This window comes from Camarhynchus parvulus, chromosome Z (genome assembly GCF_901933205.1).
Source record: "Camarhynchus parvulus chromosome Z, STF_HiC, whole genome shotgun sequence".
Lineage (NCBI taxonomy): Eukaryota > Metazoa > Chordata > Aves > Passeriformes > Thraupidae > Camarhynchus > Camarhynchus parvulus.
Window position 1 is genome coordinate 69,634,113 of NC_044601.1, and position 17,753 is coordinate 69,651,865.

Genomic DNA, 17,753 nt, shown 5'->3' on the forward strand with positions numbered 1-17,753 from the left:
TCTGTTTGTCCATGCATGGTTTGGTTAGTAGCTCTGTTTGTCCATGCATCTCTTGGTTGGTAGCTCTGTTTGTCCATGCATGGTTTGATGGGTAGCTCTGTTTGTCCATGCATGGTTTGATGGATAGCTCTGTTTGTCCATGCACTGTTGGTGGGTAGCTCTGTTTGTCCATGCATCTCTTGGTTGGTAGCTCTGTTTGTCCATGCATGGTTTGGTTAGTAGCTCTGTTTGTCCATGCATCTCTTGGTTGGTAGCTCTGTTTGTCCATGCATGGTTTGGTTGGTAGCTCTGTTTGTCCATGCACTGTTGGATGGGTAGCTCTGTTTGTCCATGCATGGTTTGGTTGGTAGCTCTGTTTGTCCATGCATCTCTTGGTTGGTAGCTCTGTTTGTCCATGCATGGTTTGGTTAGTAGCTCTGTTTGTCCATGCATCTCTTGGTTGGTAGCTCTGTTTGTCCATGCACTGTTGGATGGGTAGCTCTGTTTGTCCATGCACTGTTGGATGGGTAGCTCTGTTTGTCCATGCACTGTTGGATGGGTAGCTCTGTTTGTCCATGCACTGTTGGATGGGTAGCTCTGTTTGTCCATGCATGGTTTGGTTAGTAGCTCTGTTTGTCCATGCATGGTTTGATGGGTAGCTCTGTTTGTCCATGCATGGTTTGATGGATAGCTCTGTTTGTCCATGCACTGTTGGTGGGTAGCTCTGTTTGTCCATGCATGGTTTGATGGGTAGCTCTGTTTGTCCATGCACTGTTGGTGGGTAGCTCTGTTTGTCCATGCACTGTTGGTGGGTAGCTCTGTTTGTCCATGCATGGTTTGATGGGTAGCTCTGTTTGTCCATGCACTGTTGGTGGGTAGCTCTGTTTGTCCATGCATCTCTTGGTTGGTAGCTCTGTTTGTCCATGCATGGTTGGGTGGGTAGCTCTGTTTGTCCATGCATGGTTTGGTTAGTAGCTCTGTTTGTCCATGCATCTCTTGGTTGGTAGCTCTGTTTGTCCATGCATGGTTTGGTTGGTAGCTCTGTTTGTCCATGCATCTCTTGGTTGGTAGCTCTGTTTGTCCATGCACTGTTGGATGGGTAGCTCTGTTTGTCCATGCACGGTTGGATGGGTAGCTCTGTTTGTCCATGCACTGTTGGATGGGTAGCTCTGTTTGTCCATGCACTGTTGGATGGGTAGCTCTGTTTGTCCATGCACTGTTGGATGGGTAGCTCTGTTTGTCCATGCATCTCTTGGTTGGTAGCTCTGTTTGTCCATGCATCTCTTGGTTGGTAGCTCTGTTTGTCCATGCACTGTTGGATGGGTAGCTCTGTTTGTCCATGCACTGTTGGATGGGTAGCTCTGTTTGTCCATGCACTGTTGGGTGGGTAGCTCTGTTTGTCCATGCATCTCTTGGTTGGTAGCTCTGTTTGTCCATGCATCTCTTGGTTGGTAGCTCTGTTTGTCCATGCACTGTTGGGTGGGTAGCTCTGTTTGTCCATGCATCTCTTGGTTGGTAGCTCTGTTTGTCCATGCATGGTTTGGTTGGTAGCTCTGTTTGTCCATGCACTGTTGGATGGGTAGCTCTGTTTGTCCATGCATCTCTTGGCTGGTAGTTCTGTTTGCCCACGAGGCAAGCAGGCATCCTTTTATTAATCTAATGGGTAGAAGCTGTGAGGGTCATTTGCTCAGGTTGGCACCCCTTTGTCTGTCAGCAGCTTTTTGCCTCTCCTCTCTGCTTGCCAATCACCTTTTCATGCCCAGGCTGCCCCGTCTCTGGCCAGAGGCTGTTCCTTGCAGCGTGCATTTCCCGGCCGTGCCGCGCGGCGTGTGCAGCGCTGCGGGCTCCGAGCCGTGCTGTCCCCCCTCCCCAGGTGATGGAGTTCCTGTACGCCAACAACATGGCCTTCCACTACCCCGAGCCGGCCGACAAGAACCGCTACATCCGCTCCAAGGTGTGGAGCTACGAGTACGAGTCCTTCATGCCGGACGTGTACGACTGGCCCGAGTCCAAGGTGCACTGACCAGCCCCGCGCCCGCGCCTCAGGCAGCGCCGCCGCTCTGCAGGGATCCCCTCCCTCCCTCCTCAGACCAACTCTAATCATGATCTTTGACTCCTCTAATTTATTTGCGCTCATTTCGTTGCCTTTTTTTTTGTTGTTTTTCCCCCCCTTACGCCCTGTTTTTCACCTGATTTCTCCCAAGTACCTGATAAACTGTGTGGATGGTGGCATCTGCCACAGGGATGAGAGAGCCCTCCAAAATTAATTTAAACAATAACATTGCATTTCTAGCTTAGAGCCAGCACCACACCGAAGAATTCCATTAATGGTATTTTAGCTACCTGCATTTGGTGATAAACTGTAGCTCTCTCATCACTGCTAATATCCAGAATTACTTATTTCTGCCTTTAATAATCAGTCTTCTAATTGTCCTAGTGTTGTCACACTGCATTAGCTGTGACATCAAGGGAGACCACTTGTCTAGGAAAAACAAAAGGGCAGTTAAAGACAACTTAGAGAGTCTGATGGGCCTTCTGTTTTGTTTAATGTTTAAAGATGCCCATGTCCAGACATCCTTGTGGCATTGGCTGCTGTTTCCTTGAGGAGCAGCGAGATGTACACGTGTGGGGTCTGCAGCAAGTTTGTAGTTTTGTTTTCATCACTCCGTGAAATCTGTTCTCAGGAAAAATGTGAGCTGGTTCAAATTGTCCTTGGGAAGCCTGAAAATAATCCTGATCACTTAATAGCTTTTAAAAACAGAGCCGTGCTGTCACAGAATAAATTTTATTGGGTAGAGGTAGGACCTGAAGTAATTTATGGAAATCTTTTTAGAGATTTTACTAGGAGATTTTAAGCAATGGACTGCAAAATGATTTACCAAAGGATCTTTACTTAATTTTTTAATTTTTTCAAGTTTCTGTTTTATTTAAGCCAGGTTGTTTTCTCCCTTTGTTCTCACAACAAGACTCGCGTGTGATGTTTTATGACGCCGCTGACTCGAAAGCTCCAGAGTGGACTCAGCTGGAGGCAGCACCCCGTAGGCAGTGCTGGTTCCAGGTGCTGGCGGGGCTGGAGCAGGAGTGCTGTCAGGCAGCTGCTCACACCAGCGAGTCTGCTGGACGTTCCCTGAGGCCTCGCTCCCTCACTCTGTCACTGGGAGTACTGGACCCAAAAGGTGCAGCGCTACACGCCCTGCACTGATCACTCCAGTTACTGCCCTTACAGGCCTGGCTTGTCAGGGTCCTTGTGTGACAGCAGGAGTTCCCAGCTGAGTTTTTCCTTGCCAGGGGTAGCGCTGCACGTTTGCTGCAGATGCCACAGTGTACACTGCCCCAGTTCCCTCGGAGCGAGGCCGCAGGGCCCTGGTCACTGCGCAGGGACAGGCAGGGACAGCCACAGCCTGTGCTCCCTGCCCCAGGAACAGCCGTGTCAAAGATACCAGGCTGCTCCAGTTTGCTGCAGCAAGGCAGGAGAAGGGCAGCACAGATGGACGTGCCAGCAGTGCTGCACTGGCAGACATCATCCAAAGAGATAAAGCAGAGCTTGCTCGTGATTTACTCATGGCAAGCACTGCTGCCGTATCCTCAGTTGCACAGGAAAATGTAATCTGCACAGAACAGGCCAGAACAGAGCAGGGAGAATGGTCTCAGTACCCGCTCAGGCACCTACAGCCTGATCTCTGGCTCTAAAATTGTATTCACACAAAGAACAGTAAACTTTGGGAAGGTGCTGCCTGTGTGGGCAAAGGAGACTGATTATATAAACGCAGAAAAGAGTGACGTGGGGAAAAAACTGTGGTGTTCAAGCTGTGGTAAAGTGTTGTGTGGTGGGGCTCAAAGTGCTTCACGGCTGAGTGCTGAGATGCACAGGACCTTGCACTCGCAAGTGAATGTACAAAAGACACCAACACACACACAGAGGATGTTTTTACAAAGAGTGCTTTTTTCATCTATTTTTGCTATGCCTTGTTTGTATTGTATTTAAATTAGTGATCTTACTGAGAAAGAAATTATTTATTCAGTGTATGAATTATTTTTGCCTTCTGAAAATCCAGCTCTATCTGAAGCCTGTTGTATTGTGCCAGTGGAGTTCTGCATCACTGGATTCCGGAGTGCTGGGAACACACAGCTTCCTCCCTCCTGCCAGCCGCCAGTTAGGCAGATGAGTGACAAAAACACCCAAAATGCACTGATCTCATGTCCCTTCAGCCTGATTGTTTGTTCCCAAGGATTGCAGCTGTTGTGCGTAGCCAGTGGCTCGGGAAAAGCTGTGGCTTGGGGAGGCAGCAGGGCCCTGCTTTGGGCAGGAGCGGTCCTGTTCCCAGAGGGAGGGAGATCCCGTTCCCAGAGGGAGGGAGATCCCGTTCCCAGAGGGAGATCCCGTTCCCAGAGAGAGCCCCTGCCCCGGCCAGGCTCAGGAGGACGCTGCTCTGAGCAGCCCCTGCCCGTCCTGGCACTGCCACCGCGCTGTCCTGGCTGGCAGCGGGATTTCCCCAAGCACAAGCGGTCCCGCACAGGAATTCCGCTGGAAATCCCGCTGCAGAGCTGCGGGCCCGTCAGGAGCAGGAGCAGCCTGGGCTGTGCTGGAGGTGTGGGTGGCTCTGTCCCCTGTCCCAGCTGCCCAGCTGGGAGGTGCCAGCCAGACGTGAGCCAGCGCAGCCTCCTGGGCCCTGTCCGCCAGGCCCTGAGCATCCCCTGCGGCTTGCAGTGTGGACACGGTGAGGTTTCCCTTCCATGTGCAGCCATTGTTTCCTGCTGGCAACAGGTAGCCCGTCAGCTCACAGAGTTTAAAGTCCATTTCACTCTCTCTTTCATCTTCTCCAGAATTAATTTTTTTTCATACATAGGATTTTAAGACACATAGATTCGTGTTCAGTTTTCTTTCAGGTACAATTAATCCTTGAAGTAATTGCAACTGCTAATCTTGCTGGCTAGTAAGGAACCAGTTTCCTTTTTCATATTCTACTTAACACGATTTTTTTCTGTTTGCTGGTTTATTCAAAATATTTACTGGTCTTTATCTGTACAGAAAATTCTTAGACAGTATGCAAAGGGAAACAGGTGTCACCAGGATGCATTTTGTCATGTTACATAGTGTAAGTTAAAAAAATACGTCACCAGAAGGACCACCAGTGTTGTAGCTTGTCACACAGCCCCTGTGACTTGCCCTCCAAATGATTTTGTAAAAGACTGTCTTCCATGTCTCCTTGGAGTATGCAGAACCCTTCTGAGAGGATCAGGAGCCTGGCTGAGGTCGGTGTTCCAGGATTTGTCCAATCCTTGCTTCCTTAAAATCAGCAGGAGCAGGACTCAGCCTCTTGGCAGCAACCTGTAGGAATGTTTAGGGGAGAGTAAAGGTGTCTGATGAAGCACAGCCTTTCTTCATAAAATAGCTGTGGGTTTGTTCAAAGCTGTTGCAAAGGTTTGTGTGTTCCTGAAGCCTCTCCCCAGCTGCCAACCTGACATGTAGAAGGAGACGATTAAAATGCTGTGTCTGATACATTTTAAACCCCCAGTGTGACGCTCAGTTACATTTGTGGACAGTGATGCATCCTGATCTGTTGTGTTTGTTTTCCAAGCTTCAAGCCAAGTGACACTTTACCTGCAGAGTGGTTTCCTGTGGTCGGTGCGTGTCTTCCTCTTGTACTGTTGTTTCCAGCACGCTGTTTTACGGGGATAAAGTAACTCTGTCACACTCCTCTGGTAGTACCTGCCAAGATGAACGATACGCCTTTTAGTTTCTCGTTAGCAGCCCTCCCCTGCGTGGTGACTGTTCCTGTGGGAGAGTGGGGATCACTATTGTACAGCTCCCACCCAGGATTCAGTTCAGCTGACTCCGGCCCCAGCAGTGCCGGCCGGTTTTGTTTGGCTGCAGAGGGGCACAGCTGCGCTCCTCTGCAGTCCCACAGCGCTGAGCCCCTCTGCGGCTCTCAGATCAGCGTGAGAGCAGCCAGGCCTGCAGTCTCTCTGCAGTGCTTCCAGCTGGATAAGCCACTGTTGTTTCTGCTCTCTGGATGATCCAAGTGCTGTCCCGCTCCGTTGCAGCCACGGGCGGCGGGCAGGGACTGGCGTAACACAGGAGGAGGAAATCCAGAGCAAAGCTCTGCTGCACTGGCCTGCCAGCTGAATTTGGGCAAAGCCGCTCAGCTGCTGCTGCTGAAGGCACTTCTGACTCACTGTGTGTGGGCCTGCCTGCCCTGCTGCTCCCGTGGGACGATCCAGCACGGCTCCCAGCCTTCCCCAGTGCCTCCCGCTCTCCGTGGGGATGGCAGGACTCACCCCCGGCCGTGGCTGCAGCTGGAGGAGCAGGTTCTGTCACCGTGTCCTGCTGGTGCTGCAGCAGCCCCGAGCTGGCTGGTGGTGCTGCCAGACTGAGCTCAGCTCTCCACCTGCCATCGGCTTCGGCTCATCCGTTCCTCAGCCAGATCCTTCCTAACAGGAATAAAAATACTCTTGGGACTAAAGATGGCTGCCTCGTCAACAAAACAGCGAAATAACCTGCATTTATTTCTGTCTTAAACATATCTACCTTATGCAAATCAATGTGAGCCTGCTGGGGTGCTTGTGAGAACAGTTCCAGCCTGATCTGTGCGGGGTTGGCTGTGCCTGGGAGGGTCATTGCTCAGCTGAAACTAAAACTGTACGTAAAATGTGAAGTGGTTGGGGTTTCTTCCTACTTTATAACGTTGTAACTCTATTGAAATGTGTGTTCTAGTCTTCTATTTTCTTAGTAAAATGCATTCCCTTTGCCTAAGTCGTACCTGATGTTTTTTATTCTGAGAAAAAATCCAAAAATGCTGGATCTCTTCAGGACTGGGAAAAGTCCCTTTGCCAAAGGGCTCTGTAAATGGTTGCATGTCATGATCTTTAAGGTCTTTTTCTAGAACCATGCAATCACAAGATGGTTTGAGTTGGAAGGGAACCTCAAAGCCCATCCAGTCCCACCCCGTGCCATGGGCAGGGACACCTCCCACTGTCCCAGGCTGCTCCAAGCCCCATCCAGCCTGGCCTTGGGCACTGCCAGGGATCCAGGGGCAGCCACAGCTGCTCTGGGCACCCTGGGCCAGGGCCTGCCCACCCTCCCAGCCAGCAATTCCTAATTCCCAATAGCCCAAAATCTGTCCCTGCCCTCTGGCCCTGGGAAGCCATTGCCTGGCTGCTGTCCCTGCATGCCTTGTCCCCAGTGGCTGTGCAGCTCTCCTGGAGCCCCTGGAGGCCCTGGCAGGGGCTCTGAGGTGTCCCTGGAGCCTTCTCTTGTGCAGCTGAGCAGCCCCAGCTGTGCCAGGCTGGCTCCAGAGCAGAGGGGCTCCAGCCCTGGCAGCATCTCCGTGGCCTCCTCTGCACTGGCTGCAGCAGCTCCAGCTCCTTGTGCAGTTGGAGCCAGGGCTGGGGCAGCTCTGCAGGTGGGCTCTCACCTGAGCCCAGGGGCACAGGGGCAGGATCCCCTGCCCTGCTGCCCACGCTGGGCTCAGCCCGGGCCGGGGCGTGCTCCTGCACGCCTGCAGCCCGGCAGCCCCAGCAGTGCCAGCCCTGCGCTCAGCGCTGCTGCCCCTCCACACCTCCTCACCGGCACAAGCAAACTCCCCAAAAAGGGGAGTTTGAGAAGGAAAAGGTATTTCAGAACTAGAATGTTGCACCTTCCTGCCTTCCTGGTGTTGAGCTGCCGTTTGAATTCAAAACAGGATGGAAAAAGGTGTGCAAAGTACCTCGTCCCCTGGAAAATGCAATGTATTTTTGCTAATACCAGGGGATTTTGGCAAGGTGCTGTCACAACCAGTCCAACAAGAACCAAGAATAATGGGAATTTTACAAATTTGTTATATTGCCTGTGCTTATCCCTCAGCGAGGGCAACAGAGCAGGGGGGTTCAGGCTGGGGCAGGCCCAGCTCTCACCCACAGCCCCCCCAGCTCCTTCTCCCAGGGCTGCTCGCTCTGCTCACCCCAGCCGGGGTTGATCCCGGGATTGCCCTGGCCCCGGGCAGCTCCCGCACTCGTTCTTTCCGGCGCACTCGGTCCGAGGGCGCGGCCCGCCCCGCGCTCCCTCAGCCGCAGGGCGGGCTCTCCTCACGGCCCGCCCGCCCCGCCTGGCGCCGCCCGCGAGGTAAGGCCGGGACCGGGCCGAGACCGGGCCCGGGCTGGAACGGGAGTGGGCCGGGGGCTGGGGCGGGTCGGGAGCGGGGCCGGGCCCCCCAGCCCATCCCGGTGTCCCCGTGTCCGCCCCGGCCCCACCGCGTGCCCCGAGCGCGGGCCGGGAGCGCGGGCGGAGCCGGGGGCGGTGAGGGGAGCTCGGCCCGGCCGTGCCGAAAGGAGAGCTCGGAGCCCTGCCAGGGCCTCCAGGGGCTCCAGGAGAGCTGCACAGCCACTGGGGACAAGGCATGCAGGGACAGCAGCCAGGCAATGGCTTCCCAGGGCCAGAGGGCAGGGACAGATTTTGGGCTGTTGGGAATTAGGAATTGCTGGCTGGGAGGGTGGGCAGGCCCTGGCCCAGGGTGCCCAGAGCAGCTGTGGCTGCCCCTGGATCCCTGGCAGTGCCCAAGGCCAGGCTGGATGGGGCTTGGAGCAGCCTGGGACAGTGGGAGGTGTCCCTGCCCATGGCACGGGGTTGGAGTACAAGTATTTTCAATACAAGTAGTTTCAAGTGTTTCCTTCCAACCCAAACCATTCAATTCTTGTATGATTCCATGATTTTACACTGAGGAAAAGGAAAATACAAATATTTGCAAAGTGTTTATTTCTGTATTTGGTTTGAGATGGACATGAATCATGGCTCCCCCCGAGCCCCCCGGTCAGGTTGTGCCTTGGCGTGCTTGGGGGGACCCTGCAAGCCCCCTGGGAGGAGAGTGCTTTCTTCTGGAATTCCAGACTCCTGGATTGCTTTGGCTTAGAGGGTCCTCAAAGCCCATCCAGTGCCACTCCTGCCATGGGCAGGGACACCTCCCACTGTGCCAGGCTGCTCCAAGCCCCATCCAGCCTGGCCTTGGGCACTGCCAGGGATCCAGGGGCAGCCACAGCTGCTCTGGGCACCCTGGGCCAGGGCCTGCCCACCCTGTCAGGGAAGGAAGACTGGGAGGTTGTGGCAACTCATCTAAAAACAACTGATCTTGAGAAATTATTTTGAAAGCTATCTGAAGATATTAAGGAGCCTGAAATTTTAAATCCTGCTGAAAAGAAGGCAGGAGCAAATTCTGGGAGGACTAGGGCTGGAGGAATCCCACTCCGTGAGGATGTCCATGTGGGCCCTGCCGACCTGCCAGGCTCCTCATGCAGACCCAGACACAGCTGGGCACAGTACTTGGGGTGAAGCTGGTGTTCCCTGCCTGTGCCCTCGGGTCACCCCTGCCTCTCTGAAGTTGCTCAGGGGGAAGTGACCCTTCCCCCTCTGCACCTCCGGGCTGCCCGCTCCTGAAATCCGGGAATGGTGTTTAAATGTCAGCAGAGACTGCTCGGTGAAACTCAGCCTGAAACACTCCTAGGGGGAAGGCTCGCCCAGGAAAACTCAACATTTAAACAGAGCTCAGAGGAAATAAATTATGTATTCATTTATTGGGTGGGGTTAGATCTTAGAGCTGTTCCAACTGGATGGGGCTGTTTTTTCTGGGAATCCACACAGGTCTTTGCTTGGGCTGTGTGTTTGCAATTTTCCAGGACATAAGAAGGAAATCTCTGCTTTTAAATAATGTCTTGTCTGAAAGTCATATCCTGCTCTAGGCAGGTTTTACTTTTATGTTTTAAGGGAAAGGGAATTTTATCCTCACACTGAACTGTGGAGGATGCCTTCACTTCAAACAAAAATATTTGTTGGTTTCCCTGCACAAATACATCAAATCACAGAATATCCCAAGCTGGAAGGGACCCACCAGGATCACCCAGCCCAGCTCCTGCCCTGCACAGACCCCCAACAATCCCACCCTGTGCATCCCTGGCAGCGCTGTCCAAAGGCTCCTGGAGCTCTGGCAGCCTCGGGGCTGTGCCCATCCCTGGGGAGCCTGGGCAGTGCCAGCACCCTCTGGGGGAGAGCCTTTCCCTGATATCCAAACTAACCCTCCCTGACACAGCTCCAGCCATTCCCTGGGAGCTGTTCCTGTCCCAGAGCCTGGCACCCATGTTCTGTGTTCCAGCAGGTAACTGCTCTGTGTTCTGTGTTCCAGCAGGCACCTGGTGTGTGCTCAGTGACTCCGTGCTCCGTGTCCCCGCCGGCAGCCGCTCGGTGTTCCCGGTGCCGCCCTCCCGGGATGTCCCTGGATGTCACCTTCCTGGGCACGGGCGCGGGCTTCCCGTGCCCGTCCCGCGGGGCCTCGGCGCTGGTGCTGCGCAGGGCAGGGCAGTGCTGGCTCTTCGACTGCGGCGAGGGGACGCAGACACAGCTCATGAAGAGCCACCTGCGAGCAGGTCTGTGCCCTTCGGCTGAGGGCAGGGGCAGCTTCGGGAGGTGCCGGCAGGGCAGGGCAGGGCAGGGCAGGGCAGGGAGTGCCAGTGGGGCTGCCTTGGGCGGGACTGCCCGACCTGCTCCGCAGCCATCTCTGGCCGCCCCGGGCACAGAGCTGCTCCGCACTGGGCACAGAGCTGCTCCGGAGCCATCTCTGGCCGCCCTGGGCACAGAGCTGCTCCGCAGCCATCTCTGGCCGCCCCGGGCACAGAGCTGCTCCGCACTGGGCACAGAGCTGCTCCGCAGCCATCTCTGGCTGCACCGGGCACAGAGCTGCTCCGCAGCCATCCCTGGGCACAGAGCTGCTCCGCAGCCATCTCTGGCCGCCCCGGGCACAGAGCTGCTCCGCACTGGGCACAGAGCTGCTCCGCAGCCATCTCTGGCCGCCCCGGGCACAGAGCTGCTCCGCACTGGGCACAGAGCTGCTCCGCAGCCATCTCTGGCCGCCCCGGGCACAGAGCTGCTCGCACGGGCACAGAGCTGCTGCAGCCATCTCTGGCCGCCCCGGGCACAGAGCTGCTCCGCACTGGGCACAGAGCTGCTCCGCAGCCATCTCTGGCCGCCCCGGGCACAGAGCTGCTCCGCACTGGGCACAGAGCTGCTCCGCAGCCATCTCTGGCCGCCCCGGGCACAGAGCTGCTCCGACGGGGCACAGAGCGCTGCCGCAGCCATCTCTGGCCGCCCCGGGCACAGAGCTGCTCCGCACGGGGCACAGAGCTGCTCCGCAGCCATCTCTGGCTGCACCGGGCACAGAGCTGCTCCGCAGCCATCCCTGGGCACAGAGCTGCTCCGCAGCCATCTCTGGCCGCCCCGGGCACAGAGCTGCTCCGCAGCCATCCCTGGGCACAGAGCTGCTCCCAGCCATCTCTGGCTGCCCGGGCACAGAGCTGCTCCGCAGCCATCCCTGGGCACAGAGCTGCTCCGCAGCCATCTCTGGCTGCCCGGGCACAGAGCTGCTCCGCAGCCATCCCTGGGCACAGAGCTGCTCCGCAGCCATCTCTGGCTGCCCCGGGCACAGAGCTGCTCCGCAGCCATCCCTGGGCACAGAGCTGCTCCGCAGCCATCTCTGGCTGCCCCGGGCACAGAGCTGCTCCGCAGCCATCCCTGGGCACAGAGCTGCTCCGCAGCCATCTCTGGCCACACTGGGCACAGAGCTGCCTCCCACAGACAATCGGAATTAATTAATTCATCACGCTTGGCAATGTTGAGCGGCTTTAAACAGGAACGGTTTGGTTGTTGTTTGTCTGGAGGCAGCTCCAGACAAACCTGCGGTGAGCCTTCCTGCGGGTAAATGTCTCTTTTCGAGCGAGGCTGTGTGTATTGGGGGTAACTTTCACCTTTTGGCAAATGAATCAGAATAAAGCTCACCTCCCTGTCGCAGCGCTGTGCTTCCACAGTCCTCAGTGGCCAGAGCTGACTTCTCTCCCCCAAAGAATGGAGATGAATTGTCAGTTACAAACAGAAATACCAGCTCCTGCTCCTCCAAAACCTATCAGGGAATTTAATGTCGGGTAGATGGAGTAGCTTCTATGAAATTGTTTACTGAAATCACCTTCAAACAAAAGAAGGAGATTCTGTCATTCCTGGGGCTCAGTCCCAGCAGGTGCCGGAGGAAATGCCTGGCTGTGTGGAAATGGGAGTTCAGCAGAGACAGAGGCAGCCTGGTTAAAGGACATGTGTCTGCAACGAGAGAGTTCTGGCCCTTCTGACCCAGCACGGGCAGGACCCAGCCAGGGCCAGACAGCCCAGGCACCAAAGAAAGCCCACACATTTACAGAGCAATTTTTTTCTCTTGTTTTAAACAAACCAGTCAGCAACGGTGCGGTTCTTACCACTTAAAAAACTCTGAAATCAAAACTGCATGCTGGTTTGGTTTTGGTTATTTTTGATTTTGGTAATTTTATGGGCTAGAAGGAGCAGCACAAATTCCTCATTGTGTTCCTCATTAGTCTGCAGATTTTCTGTAAGATTGAAGCTCAGATGCTTCCCAGCACTTCCTTGCATTTCACATGGCAGATGTCACCAGCCAGGCCCATTCCATGCCTGTGGAATGCTTGGCTTAGAAGGAGCTAAACCTTGCATCTCTGCAGCCTCTTCTTGCTCTATCAGGCCAAAATCTTCCTTGTGCGGAGGGATGGGGAAAGAAACACCTTTTGGGTTGGGATTTGTCTCTTAAGCGCTGGTTTTAACTTCTCGCTTGTTTCAGACATCTCGCCAAACAGTGATCATTTCTGAGATGTTACACTGTTTATTTTCCTGTCTTTTTCTTTTCCTGTTCCATTCAACAGCCAAAATTACCAAGATTTTCATCACTCACCTTCACGGCGACCACATTTTTGGACTTCCTGGGCTGCTGTGCACGCTCAGCCTGCAGAGGAGCCCTGATGCCAGCGTGGTACCCATTGATATTTACGGGCCCCTGGGACTGCGGAGCTTCCTCTGGAGGAGCCTGGAGCTGTCCCACTCCCAGCCCCTGCTGCCCTACGCCGTGCACGAGCTGGTGCCCACGCAGGACCAGTGCCCCGCAGGTGAATTCCGGGACTTTTCTGGCCTGGACCGAGGCGAGGCGCTTGCCCAGGCGCCTCCAGGGACAGTTCTGCACCTGGATGCAGAAACAGACTCGTACTTGCTGCTGGAGGATGAGGAGCTGTCTGTGAGGGCGTTCCGCCTCTTCCACCGCGTGCCCTCCTTCGGCTTCGTGCTGGAAGAGAAGCCCCGGCCTGGGAAGCTCAAAGTGCACATACTGCAAGAGCTTGGTAGCTACTTTGACTTATTTTTCCTCTTTTCGCTTCTTTTATGACCACCTTCCTATGTGTTCTAGCAAACCTAAACAGCTGTCTCTCTCCATAGCCTGTTTTAACTCAATTTTCCGTTTTCTGTCTGGCACCTGACCTCCAGGCTGCGCTCTGAGCCGGTGTGTGACACTGGTGCCCGGGAATGCCACACACCACTTTTATGCTGGCAACAGCTGACAAGTTCAGGTGCCAGAGTTTAAACAGCTCAGTGTGCCTTTCAGGAAAACATATGGCCAGTGTATTTGCATTATTTTCTTGACTTTAATACGAGCAATATAACTGGGCTTTTTTGATATAGTTTCCCTGAGCAGTTTCCCTGTGGCTGCCCCATCCCTGGAAGTGTCCAAGCCCAGGTTGGAGCACCCTGGGACAGTGGAAGGTGTCCCTGCCCATAGCAGGATGAACTTGGAGGTGCCTTCCAGCTCAAGCTGTTCTAGGATTCCATTATTTTATTCAAACACACTTCCTGCTAAGGTTACAAGCTCTTAATTTGTACCAAAAATCTGAAACATCAATCAATTTTCATACTGAGGTTGTGTTTTTTTCCCGGTGAGCCAGCTTTCTGTCTAGCACACCTCAAGGGGTGTGTTTTAAAGCTAACACAGCTGTAACAGTGTGATGGGTGTAGCACTCAGGCCGTTCTGCCTTTCCCCGCCAGGAGTCCCGCCCGGCCCCTTGTACGGGGAGCTGAAGCGCGGCCGTGCCGTGGAGCTGAGCAGCGGCGTGCGGGTGCAGCCCCGGGACGTGCTGTCCCTGCCCGTGCCCGGCAGGAAGGTCTGCGTGCTGGGCGACTGCTCGGGGCCCGTGGGGCCGGGCGCCCGGCAGCTCTGCGGGCAGGCTGACCTGCTGGTGCACGAGGCCACGCTGGAGGACGGCCAGCAGGACACGGCGCGCCAGCGCGGGCACAGCACGCCCGGCCAGGCCGCGCGCTTCGCCCTGGACTGCCGCGCCGCGAGGCTGGTGCTGACCCACTTCAGCCAGCGGTACCGGCCCGACGGCGACGGCCGCTGTGACATCGGCACCCTCAGGACGGAGGCCGAGGCGGCGATGGGGGGCCGGGAGGTGACGCTGGCCGAGGACTTCATGACCATCGAGGTCCCCATGAAAAACCAAAACGAGGGCTTGGTGACCACAGAGGTCCCGATGAAACAGTGAGAACTGAGGACTTCATGACATCCTAGTGAAAAACTGAAAAACAAGGACTTCATCATGAGATCCCAATGAAAAACTGAAAACCAAGGACTTCATCATGAGATCCCAATGAAAAACTGAAAAACAAGGACTTCATCATGAGATCCCAGTGAAAAACTGAAAAACAAGGACTTCATCATGAGATCCCAATGAAACAGTGAAAACCAAGGACTTCATCATGAGATCCCAATGAAACAGTGAAAAACAAGGACTTCATCATGAGATCCCAATGAAACAGTGAAAAACAAGGACTTCATCATGAGATCCCAATGAAACAGTGAAAAACGAGGACTTTGTGACCACAGAGATCTCAATGAAAGAGTGAAAAATGAGGACTTAATAATGAGATCCCAATGAAACAGCAAAAACCAAGGACTTCGTTATGAGATCCCAATGAAACAGTGAAAAACAAGGGCTTCATCATGAGATCCCAATGAAAAACAGAAAAACAAGGACTTCACCGTGAGATCCCAATGAAAGAGTGAAAACCAAGGACTTTGTGACCACAGAGATCTCAATGAAACAGTGAAAAACGAAGATTTCATCATGAGATCCCAATGAAAAACTGAAAAACAAGGACATCATCATGAGGTCCCAATGAAACAGTGAAAAACAAGGGCTTCATGACCACAGAAATCTCAGTGAAAAAGTGAAAACTCAGGACTTCAAGACAATATTCCAATGAAAAAGTGAAAAGAAAAGGCTTTGTGACAATAGAGATCCAGATTAAAAAGTGAAAACTCAGGATTTGTGACCACGGAAATCCCAATGAAACAGTGAAAACCGAGGACTTTGTGACTATAGAGATGCCATTTAAACAGTGAAACATGAGGACTTTGTGACCACAGAGTGGGTGTGACTGGGGGCATTGCTGGGCTCAGGTGCAGGAGCCCTTCTCATTCCACACCTGCAGATGAAGTTTCCTCATAAATAAATAGAGTTTAGATTCCTGTCAGAGGGGAGTTTGCAGTTTGATCCATTCAAAGCTCTGGAGCATCAGCGCTGCGTTTTCACAGCCAGTAACGTTTGAGAAGCACGCTCTGGAAGTCTCCAGGCAGTGGCAAGTACTCCTCATTAAACTGTCCCTCCAAATGCACTTAAAGGATGAATTACCCTGATAGAGGCACACTTGTGTCTGCAGAAATGCCCCTGTGTGGGGAAACGTCACCTGCACGTGCTCAGCCTGTTCCTGCAGTGACTTTATTCCTCCCTTGAAGGCACACACAGAGCCTGCTGCTATCTCCTGTCCTCCCCACCTCACACTAGAAGCTGGGGTTTCCCAAATGGTGGCTGAATTTGCTGACCTGAAGCTGTGAGGAATTCTGAATTGAGACAGGAATTATTTTTGATGATGTGGTTTATTTTTTTATCTTTTACGTAAGTAGGAAAGGTGAGTTCAGCTCATATCTTCATAGCATAGCTCAGAAGGTCACAAGACTTCTGGTTGCAAAACCTTGTAAAGCTAATAAATTTTTAGCTAATAAAATACTGTCAACAAGCACTTCATCTTTAAATATTTTATCTTATAGATTCATGATACAGTGTAAGTTTTTTTAGTTAATTATATTATAACACACAAACTTACAGCACTGTATTTTAAACTTCTTAATTACTTTTATAACTATTTTTTCCTATATCTTAAGTTTTAAAACTCTAAAGTTTCCTTTACTTAGCTTAACATGTGTCTGCTTTAAACTATAAATCCACATTCTCACTTCTAAGTTAAGTGAGTTTCTAAAGTTAAGTTCTAAACACTTAAGTTTAGAAACCTTTTCCAAAATCTCAAATTAAATCCTGTGTTTAATTCTAAACTTTAATTTACCCAAAAATTCTAAAAATTTCTAGACTTTATTAAAAATTCCAAACTTTAACAAGCCCCAAATCCTAAAAATTTCCTACATTTCAAATTCCAACACGAAGCAGAACCAGTGCTCTTGAGGAGCCTGCCCTGAGTTTCGCCTGGGAGATGGAAATGCCCAAAGCCAGGTGTGAGTGCAGTGCTGTGCTGTGCAGTGCAGTGCAGTGCAGTGCAGTGCTGTGCTGTGCTGTGCAGTGCTGTGCTGTGCTGTGCTGTGCTGTGCAGTGCAATGCAGTGCAGGGCTGGGCTGGGCTGGGCTGGGCTGTGTGTGCTGTGCAGTGCTGCGCTGTGCTGTGCTGTGTGTGCTGTGTGTGCAGTGCTGTGTGTGCTGTGCTGTGTGTGCTGTGCTGTGCTGTGCTGTGTGTGTGCTGTGTGTGCTGTGCTGTGCTGTGCAGTGCTGTGTGTGCTGTGCTGAGCTGTGCTGTGCTGTGCTGTGCTGTGCTGTGTGTGCTGTGCTGTGTGTGCAGTGCTGTGTGTGCTGTGCTGTGCTGTGCTGTGCAGTGCTGTGTGTGCTGTGCTGTGCTGTGCTGTGCTGTGCTGTGTGTGCTGTGCTGTGCTGTGCTGTGCTGTGCTGTGCAGTGCAGTGCAGGGCTGGGCTGGGCTGGGCTGGGCTGTGTGTGCTGTGCAGTGCTGCGCTGTGCTGTGCTGTGTGTGCAGTGCTGTGTGTGCTGTGTGTGTGCTGTGTGTGTGCTGTGCAGTGCTGTGCTGTGCTGTGCTGTGCTGTGTGTGCAGTGCTGTGCTGTGCAGTGCTGTGTGTGCTGTGCTGTGTGTGCAGTGCTGTGCTGTGCAGTGCTGTGTGTGCTGTGCTGTGCTGTGCAGTGCTGTGTGTGCTGTGCTGTGCTGTGCAGTGCTGTGTGTGCTGTGCTGTGCAGTGCAGTGCAGGGCTGGGCTGGGCTGGGCTGGGCTGGGCTGTGCAGTGCTGTGTGTGCTGTGCTGTGCTGTGCTGTGCTGTGCAGTGCAGTGCAGGGCTGGGCTGGGCTGGGCTGGGCTGTGTGTGCTGTGTGTGCTGTGCTGTGCTGTGCTGTGCAGTGCTGTGCTGTGCTGTGTGTGCTGTGCTGTGCTGTGCTGTGCAGTGCTGTGTGTGCTGTGCTGTGCTGTGCTGTGTGTGCTGTGTGTGCAGTGCTGTGTGTGCAGTGCTGTGCTGTGCTGTGCAGCGCAGTGCTGTGCTGTGCTGTGCTGTGTGTGCTGTGCTGTGCTGTGCAGTGCTGTGTGTGCTGTGCTGTGCTGTGCAGTGCTGTGTGTGCTGTGCTGTGCAGTGCTGCGCTGTGCTGTGTGTGCTGTGCAGTGCTGTGCTGTGCAGTGCAGTGCAGTGCAGTGCAGTGCTGTGCTGTGCAGTGCTGCGCTGTGCTGTGCTGCGCTGTGCTGTGCAGTGTGTGCTGTGCAGTGCTGTGCTGTGCTGTGCAGTGCTGTGTGTGCTGTGCTGTGCTGTGCTGTGCAGTGCTGTGCTGTGCTGTGCAGTGCTGTGCTGTGCTGTGCAGTGCTGTGCTGTGCAGTGCTGTGCAGT

The 17,753-nt window shown here is 53.7% G+C and overlaps 2 protein-coding genes across 4 annotated transcripts in view; both read left to right on the plus strand.

Annotated features, from left to right (window-relative positions):
* ME2 (malic enzyme 2) overlaps positions 1-6,723 on the plus strand; it is a 38,924-nt gene extending 32,201 nt beyond the window's left edge. The window contains exon 16 of the mRNA XM_030968956.1: positions 1,853-6,723. Coding sequence (XP_030824816.1) covers positions 1,853-2,002 — 150 coding nt within the window. The 3' untranslated portion in view covers positions 2,003-6,723. The remainder of the gene's footprint in view (positions 1-1,852) is intronic.
* Positions 6,724-8,042: 1,319 nt separating this feature from the next.
* On the plus strand, positions 8,043-15,885 carry ELAC1 (elaC ribonuclease Z 1). Of its 3 annotated transcripts, XM_030968620.1 has the most exons (5): positions 8,043-8,080; positions 10,128-10,368; positions 12,694-13,161; positions 13,859-14,363; positions 14,401-15,885. In XM_030968620.1, exons 2-4 carry the CDS (start codon positions 10,212-10,214, stop codon positions 14,353-14,355), a joined length of 1,122 nt encoding a protein of 373 aa, XP_030824480.1. In that variant the 5' UTR covers positions 8,043-8,080; positions 10,128-10,211; the 3' UTR covers positions 14,356-14,363; positions 14,401-15,885. The 3 variants fall into 3 exon arrangements, with proteins under 3 accessions (XP_030824480.1, XP_030824478.1, XP_030824479.1); XM_030968618.1 differs by having other exon boundaries at positions 13,859-15,885; XM_030968619.1 differs by having other exon boundaries at positions 8,059-8,080; positions 10,131-10,368; positions 13,859-15,885.
* Positions 15,886-17,753: the final 1,868 nt, after the last annotated feature.

Bases quoted from the DNA above. Each gene is read 5' to 3' on its own strand.
- ELAC1 (XM_030968618.1), top strand. From the start codon at position 10,212: ATGTCCCTGGATGTCACCTTCCTGGGCACGGGCGCGGGCTTCCCGTGC. The intron at 10,369-12,693 runs GTCTGTGCCCTT...TCCATTCAACAG, and splicing joins GAAGAGCCACCTGCGAGCAG to CCAAAATTACCAAGATTTTC. The intron at 13,162-13,858 runs GTAGCTACTTTG...TTTCCCCGCCAG, and splicing joins GCACATACTGCAAGAGCTTG to GAGTCCCGCCCGGCCCCTTG.